The sequence below is a fragment of the Arachis hypogaea genome, chromosome 3 (genome assembly GCF_003086295.3).
Source record: "Arachis hypogaea cultivar Tifrunner chromosome 3, arahy.Tifrunner.gnm2.J5K5, whole genome shotgun sequence".
NCBI lineage: Eukaryota > Viridiplantae > Streptophyta > Magnoliopsida > Fabales > Fabaceae > Arachis > Arachis hypogaea.
The window spans coordinates 74,440,839-74,453,831 of NC_092038.1; the positions used below are offsets into that span (position 1 = coordinate 74,440,839).

The 12,993-nt window shown below is 40.5% G+C and overlaps 1 protein-coding gene across 1 annotated transcript; it reads right to left on the reverse strand.

Annotated features, from left to right (window-relative positions):
- Positions 1 to 3,562: 3,562 nt before the first annotated feature.
- LOC112778673 (uncharacterized) lies at positions 3,563 to 5,845 on the reverse strand. Its single transcript, XM_025822972.1, has one exon. The coding sequence runs from the start codon at positions 5,843 to 5,845 to the stop codon at positions 3,563 to 3,565; it is 2,283 nt and encodes a 760-aa protein (XP_025678757.1).
- Positions 5,846 to 12,993: the final 7,148 nt, after the last annotated feature.

The window sequence follows — 12,993 nt, forward strand, 5'->3', positions numbered from 1 at the left end:
AACCAAAAACATTTTTCCAAAAGTTCATCAGATTTCTGCTTGATTTTCAGCTAGTTTTTCAATCTTTTCGGAAATCGATTTGAACCCGATTTTTATCAAACCAAAGAGAAACTTTTCAGCCATTAAATGCACATCAAATAAGCATCAAGAATCATGATTTTCATGGATGGAATGTCACGTTTTCCAGCAGCACCAACAGCCACTTCAAAACCATCATAAACATGATTTTCAAGCATTAAACAACAAGATTTCATGATCAAACCATCACACAAACACCCAAAATCAAACCTCAAGCAACAAGATCTGATTTAACACTTCAAGAACACAGCCAATCATTGATTAATTTACCAAACCTTACCTCCTTTGCTTCTGTCCAAGATTGCACCAAAAACAAGCTTCCAAAAGCACTTTTACGCCTATTTTAACATCAACAACAACTTTAGAATCTTATGAACCATGAAGGCTGAAGCTTCATGATGATGAAAAGAAGGTTTTCCTCACCTTAAGGTAACTAGAAATCACATTTTCTTGGAGCTTTTGGTGATTGAATAAGAGATCCTAAGAGAAAACATGAAGAAAACATCATTAGCTTAAGGAACCACCATGGCCAAACCTTCAAGGAGGAGGAGCAGCCTTCATACCTTGATTTACTCCATGAAAAGTGACATAGAAATGAAGAGGAGGAAGAGGTGAACACTTTGGTAAGATTAGATTTTTGATAGGGGTTCCGGTTTGAGAAAGAACGGAGAAAGAAGCTCAGGTGTTCATGGAAGTTTCATGGTTTTCTTTCATGGTGTTCTAAGCTTTTCCAAGAACAAAAATGATAGCCAAGATGTCCAAGGGAGGCCGTGGCTTTTGGATGATGATTATCCAAAAGTTACTTGTCAAAATATCTCAGAAAAGGATAATTACTAAAGCTAGATATATTAGAACTTAAGTAATTACACTGCTAATGGATAAACATTAAGTTACTTAGTGTAAATGACACTAGTAACTGGATAATCATAAGAATAAAAGATATATGATGAAGCATTAGCAGTGCTAAGTTCATCTAAGAATGTCGGTATTATCCGTTACCGGTAGATTTCTAGCTCAGTTATTATATTACTAAACATAGATCAACATTAATCACAGCAGAGAAAATAATAATATAATATTCGGAATAAAATAATAATATATGAATATTATATTAATATAATTTTTCTCTCGAAATTCGTGACCGGCTCGTCACATAAAGACTAACCACGGAAATCAAAATTTTGAAATTCGGGCCCGAAGTGGCTCAAAAACGCAACTCTTCGCGACATGCCTTCTTAGATTAGGAGAGGTGTCCTGTGCAATCAAGCTGCTGACTCAGCAGCTTGATGACGCAACACCTGTGCAGTGGAGGTGCTTATATGCATAGAAATTCCTAAAAATTCTATAAAAATTCTGTTTGATCCCGAAAAAGCGCCGTTTCTTCGGGGCTAGGCCGTTACATTCTACCCTCCTAAAAGAGAATTTTGTCCTCAAAATTTCAATTACCTGAAAATAGAAACGGGTAGTCTGTTCTCATCTTGTCTTTCAGCTCCCATGTGTACTTTTCAGTCCCAGTTTGTCCCCATGCTACCTTAACCAATGATACTGTCTTGCCTCTAAGCTATTTGTCACTTCGTTCCACAATCCTGACTGGTAGGGTTTGATATGTCAAGTCACCTCGCAGATGTACTGTCTCTGGTTGTAAAACGTGGCTTTCGTCGGGATTATACTTTTTGAGTTGTGAAACATGAAAAACATCATGAAGGTTTGACAAATAAGGAGGGAGAGCTACTTGGTATGCTACTGGACCGACTCTTTTAAGAATTTGAAAAGGACCTAAGTATCGTGGATTCAATTTCTTAGTCCTAAGAGCTTTACCTATTCCAGTCGTAGGTGTCACTCTTAAGGAAATATGGTCACCTTCGTTAAATTCTAAGGGCCTACGTCTAATATCTGCATAGTTCTTTTGTCGACTTTGGGCAGTTTGAATCTTCTCTCGAATGCGCTTAATCCGTTCGGTAGTTTCTTGTACCAAGTCTGGCCCCAAAATCCTGCCTTCCTCCTTGTCATACCAGCATAACGGTGATTGACACTTTCTTCTGTAGAGGGCCTCATATGGTGCCATTCCGATACTCTGTTGATAACTGTTGTTGTAGGCAAACTCAATCAATGGCAAGTATTTGTCCCAGTTACCCTGTTGGTCCATCATGCAAGATCTCAACATATCTTCCAAGGTACGAATTGTTCGTTCTGTCTGTCCATCACTCTGTGGGTGATATGCTGTACTTAAGTGCAACTTCGTCCCAAAAGATTTCTGTAGAGCTCCCAAAAATCTAGAAGTAAACCTCTGATCTCTGTCTGACACAATTGATGAAGGTATTCCATGCAATCGTATTATCTCCTGAATGTATAACCGGGCGAGTTTCTCCAAGCTGTGACCAATTTGAATTGGTAGAAAATGCGCTGATTTTGTCAATCGATCTACAATTACCCAAATTGCATCATGCCCGGCAGAGGTTCTTGGTAACCCAGTAACAAAATCCATCGTAATCTCTTCCCATTTCCATTGCAGTATCTCCAATGGTTGCAGGGTTCCAGGTGGTTTTTGATGTTCCACCTTAATCTTCTGGCAAGTGAGACACTTTGAAACATACGTTGCCACATATTTCTTCATTCCTGGCCACCAGAACATCTTCTTCAGGTCTTGGTACATTTTAGTCGTTCTGGGATGGATAGAAAATCTGCTTTCATGAGCTTCGGTCAGAATGTTCTTTCTCAAGTCCTTCTGAGCAGGTACACAAATTCTGTTCCTATATCTCCATATTCCCTCTTTATCTTGGCGTACCTCTTCCGGCTGATCTACCTTCATCCGTGTTAACAATGCCAGCATTCCTGAATTCTGGGCTTGAGCTTGCTGAATAGCTATCTTAAAGTCAGATGTTAATTGTAGTTGCGCCATAACAATTCCTCTTGATGTCTCTCTCATTCCTAATTTTAAGTTTTCAAAGGCTGAGATCATTTCTTCTTCCTTGATCATCATCCAGGATATGCCCAAACTCTTCCGACTCAAAGCAACTGCGACTACATTTGCCTTCCCAAGATGATAGCTCAACTTAAAATCATAATCTTTTAAGAATTCCATCCATCGCCTCTGCCTCATATTAAGGTCTTTCTGATCAAAGATATACTTCAAACTCTTATGATCAGAGAAAACTTCAAATTGGGCTACGTACAAATAGTGCCTCCAAATCTTAAGTGCAAAGACCACTACTGCTAATTCCAAATCATGTGTCGGATAGTTCCTTTCGTGAGGTCTTAGTTGTCTCGAAGCATAAGCTACCACATTCCTATGCTGCATCAATACACAACCAAGTCCCTTAAAAGAAGCATCACAATACACCTCAAAAGGTTTCTGTGGGTCTGGTAACACCAAAACTGGCGCCGTCGTCAACCTTTCCTTTAAAGTTTCAAAGCTTTCTTCACACTTCTCTATCCACTCAAACGGAACTTCCTTCCTAGTAAGGCGAGTCAAAGGTAAAGCTATCTATGAAAAACCCTTGATATACCGCCGATAGTATCCTGCTAACCCCAAGAAACTATGAACTTCTGTAACTGTCTTGGGTTCCTTCCATTGTACTACGGCCTCGATCTTTAAAGGATCTACAGTTATACCATCTTGTGTGATCACATGTCCCAAGAATGCCACTTCTGTCACCCAAAACTCACATTTCGACAATTTCGCATATAGCTTCCGTGCTCTTAATATTTGCAACACAATCCTCAAATGCTCTCCATGTTCTTCTTCTGTCTTGGAATAGATGAGGATATCATCTATAAAGACTACCACAAACTGATCTAGATACGGATGAAAAATGCGATTCATATAATCCATGAATACAGCAGGAGCATTAGTCAGTCCGAAGGACATAACCGTATATTCATAGTGACCGTACCTAGTTCGAAAGGCAGTCTTAGGTATATCTGATTCCTTCACCCAGATTTGATGGTAACTTGACCGCAAATCAATCTTCAAGAATATTGTCGCACCTCTCAGCTGGTCCATCAGATCATCTATCATTGGGAGTGGATACTTGTTCTTGATTGTGATCTTGTTCAATTGCCGATAATCCACACATAACCTCATTCCACCATCCTTCTTTTTTACTAGTAACACTGGAGCTCCCCATGGTGATACACTCGGACGAATAAACTTCTTCCCCAGTAATTCATCCAACTGCTTTTTTAACTCCGCTAGTTCCAACGGTGACATCCGATACGGTGCTATAGAAATTGGTCCAGCTTTAGGAACCAGATCAATACTAAACTCTATCTCTCTCTGAGGTGGAAACTCAGGTATATCATCCGGAAAAACATCAGGAAACTCCTTCACCACTCGGATTTGCTCCAAGTCTTGTTCATTAGTTTCTGAGCTAGCCGATAGTAGAACGTAACCCTCTAACCCACTATTACTAGAAATAACTCTTAGGGAATTCAAATAGAAAGTACAAGACTCAACTGGTTCAGTGTGCATTTCAGATGATGGAAATATAGCAATTCGTTTAAAACAATCAAGGAAAACATGATGCTTAAACAACCAATCTAGACCTAAGATAATATCTAAACCATACAAAGGCAAACAAACCAGGTCATGTATAAAAGTCATAGCCTCGATAACAAAAGGCACCTGTTGACATACTTGACTAGTCAAGGCATTTTGAGATGTGGGTGTACGAACAATTAGATTATAATCTAACATGGTAAAATCTAATCCCAACTCATGCGCAACAGTCTCGGAAATAAATGAATGTGATGCACCAGAGTTATACAGTATAGTTAAGAGTCGAGATTTGACATAACACTGACCTTGGATTAGGGAGTCTGATTTTATTGCGTCATCAGCAGTCATAGCAAACACACGTCCTTGTTGTCGCGGCCTATCTATTCCTTGTACTGGCTTCTTCGGACAGTCCTTAGCCATATGTCCAGGCTGACCACAAGAAAAATAGATAATGCCTGTAAGCTGACAAGGTCTACTTCCATGCTCCTTTCCACACTGCCTACATACTGGTCGCATCTGCGCCTGCTGAGGTCGCTTACCCATATCCTGTCTCATTCTTCTTCCATTCCTTCCTGTAGGACGTGCATGAACATTTCTATTCTGATTGTACCATTGTGAAGGCATTGCTCCCTGCTTAAAATTTCTTCCCTGAGGAACTGTATACTGATTATAATTCTGAAAAAAAGATCCTGGGCGATTCATCCGAGCTGCAGCTGTCTTCTTAGCACAGTCTTCTACTAGCTGACTCTTATTAACCAACTCCGCAAAATTCCATATTTCCAATGGAACCACTGAGTTCGACAAATCTTCATGGAGTCCTCCTTCAAATTTCAAACATTTCCACTCTTCGAAATCTTTTGGATTCCCTTGACAAACCTTGGAAAAATGACATAAATCTTCAAACTTCCTTGTATACTCAGCAACAGACATACTTCCCTGTTTTAACTGCATCAACTCCATCTCCTTTGCCTCACGAGTAGCTCTAGGAAAGTACTTCTTATAGAACTCTTCTTTGAAAGCATTCCACAAAATATTACCCTCATCTTGCTGCAGTAAACGTTGAATGCCCTGCCACCAGTGCTGAGCATCCCCTTCCAACATATAAGTAGCAAATTCTACATACTGTTCTTCCGGGACATGCTGTGCCCTCAAGGACATTTCTATGCCTCGGAACCAATTATCAGCTTCAGTTGCTACAGTCGTACCCTTGAACTTCGGTGGATTAACTTTCAAGAAAGTAGCTAATGTCATAGGCCTATGATGATTCATGTTATCTCCATCACCGTTTCCACCATTCTCACCGTTACGATCATTGTTACGCTCTCCATTACGTTCCCCCAGACGGTTAACTGCTTAGGTAGTAGCAGTCGCCATTTCACGCACAGCCTCAGCCATAGCGTGAATCGCAGCAAACAGATTATCATCGTTTCGCGGCGGATTGTTAACAGTAGACCCTTCCCGATCGCCACGTCTCTGTGGAGGCATCCTGATTCTGTTCATACCAAACAATCAATACCAAGGTGATTAGTCTTAATACCTCAAGTTGGGCATGAACATTATCAGAATGAAAGCACAAAGACATTCATGCAACACATATCACATAGATACCCTATAAGCATGAGACACACCACAGAGCATGCAATAAAGCATGATTCAGTCCATTCCCCAGGCTCTAACAGGAAGAACCTGGCTCTGATACCAAATTGTAATGACCCAACTTCTAGCATGTCTAGATCATACTAGAAATTGAATGTTACCAACTTGTTTTTCCTTTTCTGTATTATTAATTAATAAATATAAGCCTGTCGTTGTTAAAACACCGCAAATTTTACAAGTAAATTTTTTTTAAAACAAGAATAATTTAAAGTCGCATACCCTCCATATATCAAGGGATAATTAAACATTCACATACATAAAACAAAAGATAACAGAATATGGAGTAACACACTATAATATACATCATGTTACAGAAGTGGCTCAGTTATATAAGCATATAGCTATAGTACAGCACCCCTAAGTCAGTGACTCATATAGTATGTACATATATGTACATAAGACGCCCCAGGGCCTGGCCTGACCAAAAGCCCCTAAGCTGGCACCCAGGCTAGCCTAACTCTAAGATATGCCTATTCCCTCTAACGCATGAATACAAGGAATAATGGACATATAGAATTAAACAAATCAAAGATCACAATCATAGAAAAAGAAAAATTGCACACAAGAATGGAAATAAGTGGTTACAAGATGTAACCACACAATTAGGCTCAAAACTCACAAGCTTGTGCTCTTAGCTCAAAAACCATGTTCCAAAATAAATTCTTTCAAGCAAGTTCAACAAAAATTTTATTTAAATTGGTAGGGTGCCCTAAAATAGTTTCTTGGAAAAGAAATCATCATACTAACCAAGTAGTCCTAATAAGAAAGAAGTGGTAAAATATATACAAATTATAACTACCATGAAACCTATCATGCAATGCAACAAATAGCTAACATTGGTGTTGAAAAAGGAAATTGTTACCCATGGAGATCGGTCGGACGACCTCCCCACACTTGAAGATTGCACCGTCCTCGGTGCATGCAAAGTGGAGCAAGTTGGACGGGTTGCTACAATTGATGAGCTTTCTCAAAAGGTTGTGCGGATGATGATGAGCGGATAATTTATACGCTTTTTGGCATTGTTTTTAGGTAGTTTTTAGTATCTTTTAGTTACTTTTTAGTATATTTTTATTAGTTTTTATGCAAAAATTACACTTCTGGCTTTACTATGAGTTTGTGTGTTTTCCTGTGATTTCAGGTATTTTTTGGCTGAAATTGAGGGACCTGAGCAAAAATCTGATTCAGAGGCTGAGAAAGGACTGCATATGCTATTGGATTCTGACCCTCCTGCACTCGAAGTAGATTTTTTGGAGCTACAGAAGACCAATTGGTGCATTCTTAATTGTGTTGGAAAGTAGACATCTTGGGCTTTTGAGCAATATATAATAGTTCATACTTTTCCCGAGATTTGATGGCCCAAATTGGCGTTCAAACGCCACGCAAATACCATTTTCTGGCACCAAAACTAGAGTTAAACGCCCAAACTGGCACCCAAGCTGGCATTTAACTCCAAAGATGGCCTATGCACGTGAAAGCTTCAAAGCTCAGCCTATGCACACACTTAGTGGGCCCCAGAAGTGGATTTCTCCACTATCTACTCATTTTCTGTAAACCTAGTTTACTAGTTTAGTATAAATAGCACTTTTTACTATTGTATTAGGGTCTTCTTTTGGATCCCTTGAGCTTTATGATCATCTTTGGGAGAGGCTGGCCATTCGGCCATCCTTAGACCTTTTTTCTCTTATGTATTTTCAACGGTGGAGTTTCTACACCTCATAAATTAAGGTGAGTTGCTCTGCTATTCCTCATGAATTAATGCAATACTATTGTTTTTCCTTCAATTCACGCCTACTTCTTCTCCAAGATATACTCTTGTACTTAATCAGTTAAGTCAGACTAAAGGGGTGACCCGTGACAATCATCCACTATCTTCAGTACTCGCTTAGCCAAGATCCGCGTGCCTGACAACCACAAAGCGCTCTACATGATGTTCAAAGTAGTCATTGGACGCAGCCGGAGTATACTCTCTTGGGTCTCTAATCCACAGATTCGCATTGTCTCTCCTGACAACAGAGCATCCGACCCCGTGATTAGGATCTTCGTGGTATAGGCTAGAATCAATAGATAGCATTCCTGAGATCCGGAAAGTCTAAACATTGTCTGTGGTATTCCGAGTAGGATCTGGGAAGGAATGACTGTGAGGAGCTTCAAACTCATGAATTTTGGGCGCAGTGACAGTGTGCAAAAGGATCAATGGATCTTATTCCGACACAAGTGAGAACCGACAGATGACTAGCCCTGCAGTAGCTGTGCTTGGTATTTTTCATCCGAGAGGAGAAATCCGACAGTTGATTAGCCGTAATGAGACCGTAGCCGGACCATTTTCACTGAGAGGATCATACAGCTTTGTTGCCAGGGCATCTTGGCCAGTTTCACTGACCTTTTCTTTACCATTTTAGGATAGTTTCATGCATTTTCTTAGTAAATAAGCAAGTTTTGGGTAAAAATACACTTACATCTTGATTCAAGCAAACATTGTGAACTTTACATGATTTCATAAGAATTATGCATGAATTGAATGATAAAATGGATGATGCATGATCTCATGACTTGGAACAAAGCTTTAATGCACCCTGTGTGTTTGATTTCAGGACAAAGGAAGCAAAGAAGAGCCACGTTAGCCGCGACGTTAGTCTCACTAACGTGACCACTAACATGGAATGGGAGCAAGCTTGTAGCGTTAGTGGAAAAGTTATCACCAATAATGCCTTCGAAAGCCATCATAACCTACGTGAGTTACCACGTTAGTTAAATTAATGTGGGAACTAACGTGGAAGGAAAGGAAGCTCAAACATTAGTGGTAAAAGTAAACACCATTAACGTTCCAAAAGGCCACATATAGCCACATTAAGAGTCACGTTAATTCAATTAACGTGAACTCTAACGTGGAATAAAGAAGAGATCGCCAACGTTAATGACACTCACCTTTGTCACTAATGCTGGATCAGGCCAAGATTGCCTACGTTAGTGGTCATGTTAAGACCACTAACTTGAATGGTAACGTGGAGCAATGAATGATGGGCCAACATTAGTGACACTAACCTTTGTCACTAACGTTGGAGATGGGAAGCACAACCACGTTAGTGGTCACGTTATTGCCATTAACGTGAGGCACTAACGTGGAAAGAAGGGGCGTTTTGAAGCGTTAGTGACAAAGGTGAGTATTACTAATGCCCTCAAGCTTGGGCATGCCCACGTTAAGGGCCACATTAGTTACACTAACGTGGGAAAGAGAGACAAGGAGTAGCGTTATTGGTAAAAGTGAGTGCCAATAACACTTGCGAAGGGTTAAGAGGCTACGTTAGTGGTCACGTTAGTACCACTAACGTTGAAGTTAACGTGGATCAACTGGTTTGGAACGTTAGTGACAAAGTTATCATCACTAACGCCTTCGAACCCAAGTTTACACCTAACGTTAATGCCACTAACGTCCTAACTAATGCCCTACCATGCCTGACTCACATTCTTTCTGCAAGCAAAGCTGAGCCCACTAAAGACTGTAACTGCTTCAACTAAAGATCAAGGGCCCATATCCAAGACTTGAAGAGCTAACTAGAAGATCAGAAGAGTAGTATATATAGGAAGTAGTTTTGAACTAGAAAGCAGGCTGGGCATTATTGGGAACTACATTCTGTATATTTACTTTTCCTGCAAACTCTAGTTTACTGGAGAATGCACTCTTCTCTATCATCTTCCATTTTCAGAGCTATGAACAACTAAACCCCTTTTCATTGGGTTAGGGAGCTCTGTTGTAATTTGATGGATCAATTATAGTTTTCATTCTTCTTCCTCTTTCTTTTCTCTTGATTTACTAGAAAGCTTTCGATCTTAAATCAATTGGTTAGTTGTCTTGGAAAAGAAACTCTCCATAATTGGATCTCCTCTGAGCCTTGGAAAAGGGATGAGGAGATCATGCTAGAATTGCTTTCTCATGTTGGACCAAATTGGGGTTTGAATGGATATAGTGACATATAATCCTACCAACACTTTGATTTGGAAATACATGTGGTATAATCAGTGACCATACTTCATCTCTTCCCATGAGAAATTAAATCAAGAAATTGGGCAATTGTTCAAGCTTAGAGAGATTGGGTTACTATTCCAAGGGTTACCTGAAACTGTAGGTCGATCTCGGATGAGATCTTCTGTACTGGTCGGAGCTGTTGTGTCCGACTTATTGGACTTGGTGATGGTGCTGATCCTTCGTCACCGGAGTGTGGTGGTACCTGCAAGGGATTTTGATGCTTAAGTTAGCAAGGGTATTAAGCAGGTTTTTTGTAGAATCAAAGTATGAGTTATACCTGGGTTCTCCAGTGTATTTATAATGGCATAGAGTGACCTTCTTAGATAAGATAAGTTAGTTAACTTATCTTATCTTCATCTTATCTTCAAGTGAGGTCATCTTATCTTCAAGGGAATCGCCCTTCTCTCCTGTGATTTGGCCGAGCTCTTTGAGAAGAGGTCGGATTTGTCCTAACCTGAAGAGGTCGGTTGATTTGTCAGTAGAGCATCCTGGGTCGGACAGCTCGACCCAGGGTATGAACAGTGCCCCTGCTCGAGCTCGGTCTTCTGTTTTGAGGTCGAGTCTTTAGTTTTAGGACTTCGATCCTTTTATGAGGAAGCCAATCTCGAGCATTTTGTCGATTTCTTCTTTGTAGGGTTCTCCTTTTGGTAGCAATGAGGATCAGGAGAACAATTATGAGTTAGTGGCACCTGATTCTGATGATCAAGTTTGCTTCCCTGTCCTGACTCAGGGGGCGTCCCTTGCCTATGACTTCTTTTTCAGCCAAATGAACATCAACTTTCCTTTTACTTCTTTTGAAACTGACCTGTTATGGTCCTGTAATGTAGCTCCCTCTCAGCTTCATCCGAATTCTCGGGGCTTCATCAAGATTTTTCAGCTGGTTTGTTAAGAATTTGCTGTTACACCTTCTCAAACTCTTTTTTTGTATCTTTTCATTTTGACCAAGCCTGGGACTACCAAGAAGAAGGCTTCTTGGATTTCATTTAGATTTGCCCAGGGGCATAAGGTTTTTTCTATGTATGATGAGTCTTTCCTGGATTTTAAGAATTACTTCTTTAAGGTCCGGGCTTTTGAAGGAGCCCGTCCTTTCTTTCTGGACGAAAATAACAAACCCCGCTTTCCTTTAGAGTGGCAGAGAAACGTAATGTTATCCCGGTAAACTTGGGAGATGTTGGACGAGGTCGAGCAGGCCTTTGTGAATGTCTTGGAAGATATTTGGGGGGATGGTGCACGAAATTGTGATCAATACTTTTCACAACTCAAATAATCCCCGGTGATGAATCCAAAAACTTGGTGTTCAATACCATGGCATAAACACAACCTCGCACAACTAACCAGCAAGTGTACTGGGTCGTCCAAGTAATAAACCTTACGCGAGTAAGGGTCGATCCCATAGAGATTGTTGGTATGAAGCAAGCTATGGTCACCTTGTAAATCTTAGTCAGGCAAACTCAAATGGTTATGAATGATGAATAAAACATAAAGATAAAGATAGAGATACTTATGCAATTCATTAGTGGGAATTTCAGATAAGCGTATGGAGATGCTTTGTCCCTTCTGTCTCTCTGCTTTCCTACTGTCTTCATCCAATCCTTCTTACTCCTTTCCATGGCAAGCTGTATGTAGTGTTTCACCGTTGTCAGTGGCTACCTCCCATCCTCTCAGTGAAAATGCTCAATGCACCCTGTCACGGCACGGCTAATCATCTGTCGGTTCTCAATCAGGTTGGAATAGAATCCAATGATTCTTTTGCGTCTGTCACTAACCCCAGCCTTCAGGAGTTTGAAGCTCGTCACAGTCACTCAATCATTGAATCCTACTCAGAATACCACAGACAAGGTTTAGACCTTCCGGATTCTCTTGAATGCCGCCATCAATTCTAGCTTATACCACGAAGATTCCCTTTAAAGAATCCAAGAGATATCCACCCAATCTAAGGTAGAACGGAGGTGGTTGTCAGGCACACGTTCATAGGTGAGAATAATGATGAGTGTCACGGATCATCACATTCATCAAGTTGAAGAACAAGTGATATCTTAGAACAAGAACAAGCGGAATTGAATAGAAGAACAACAGTAATTGCATTAATACTCGAGGTACAGCAGAGCTCCACACCTTAATCTATGGTGTGTAGAAACTCCACCGTTGAAAATACATAAGAATAAGGTCTAGGCATGGCCGAGAGGCCAGCCCCATGATCTAAGATAGCATAAGACTAAAGATAGCTACCAAGATGAAAATACAATAGCAAAAGCTCTTATTTATAAGGAACTAGTAGCCTAAGGTTTACAAAGATGAGTAAATGACATAAAAATCCACTTCCGGGCCCACTTGGTGTGTGCTTGGGCTGAGCATTGAAGCATTTTCGTGTAGAGACTTCTCTTGGAGTTAAACGCCAGCTTTTATGCCAGTTTGGGCGTTTAACTCCCATCCTTGTGCCAGTTCTGGCGTTTAACGCTGGTAATTCTGATGGTGACTTTGAACGCCAATTTGGGCCATCAAATCTTGGGCAAAGTATGGACTATCATATATTGCTGGAAAGCCCAGGATGTCTACTTTCCAACGCTGTTGAGAGCGCGCCAATTGGGTTTCTGTAACTCCAGAAAATCCACTTCGAGTGCAGGGAGGTCAGAATCCAACAGCATCTGCAGTCCTTTTTAGTCTCTGAATCAGATTTTTGCTCAGGTCCCTCAATTTCAGCCAGAAAATACCTGAAATCACAGAAAAACACACAAAC

Bases quoted from the DNA above. Each gene is read 5' to 3' on its own strand.
- LOC112778673 (XM_025822972.1), bottom strand. From the start codon at position 5,845: ATGAATCATCATAGGCCTATGACATTAGCTACTTTCTTGAAAGTTAAT.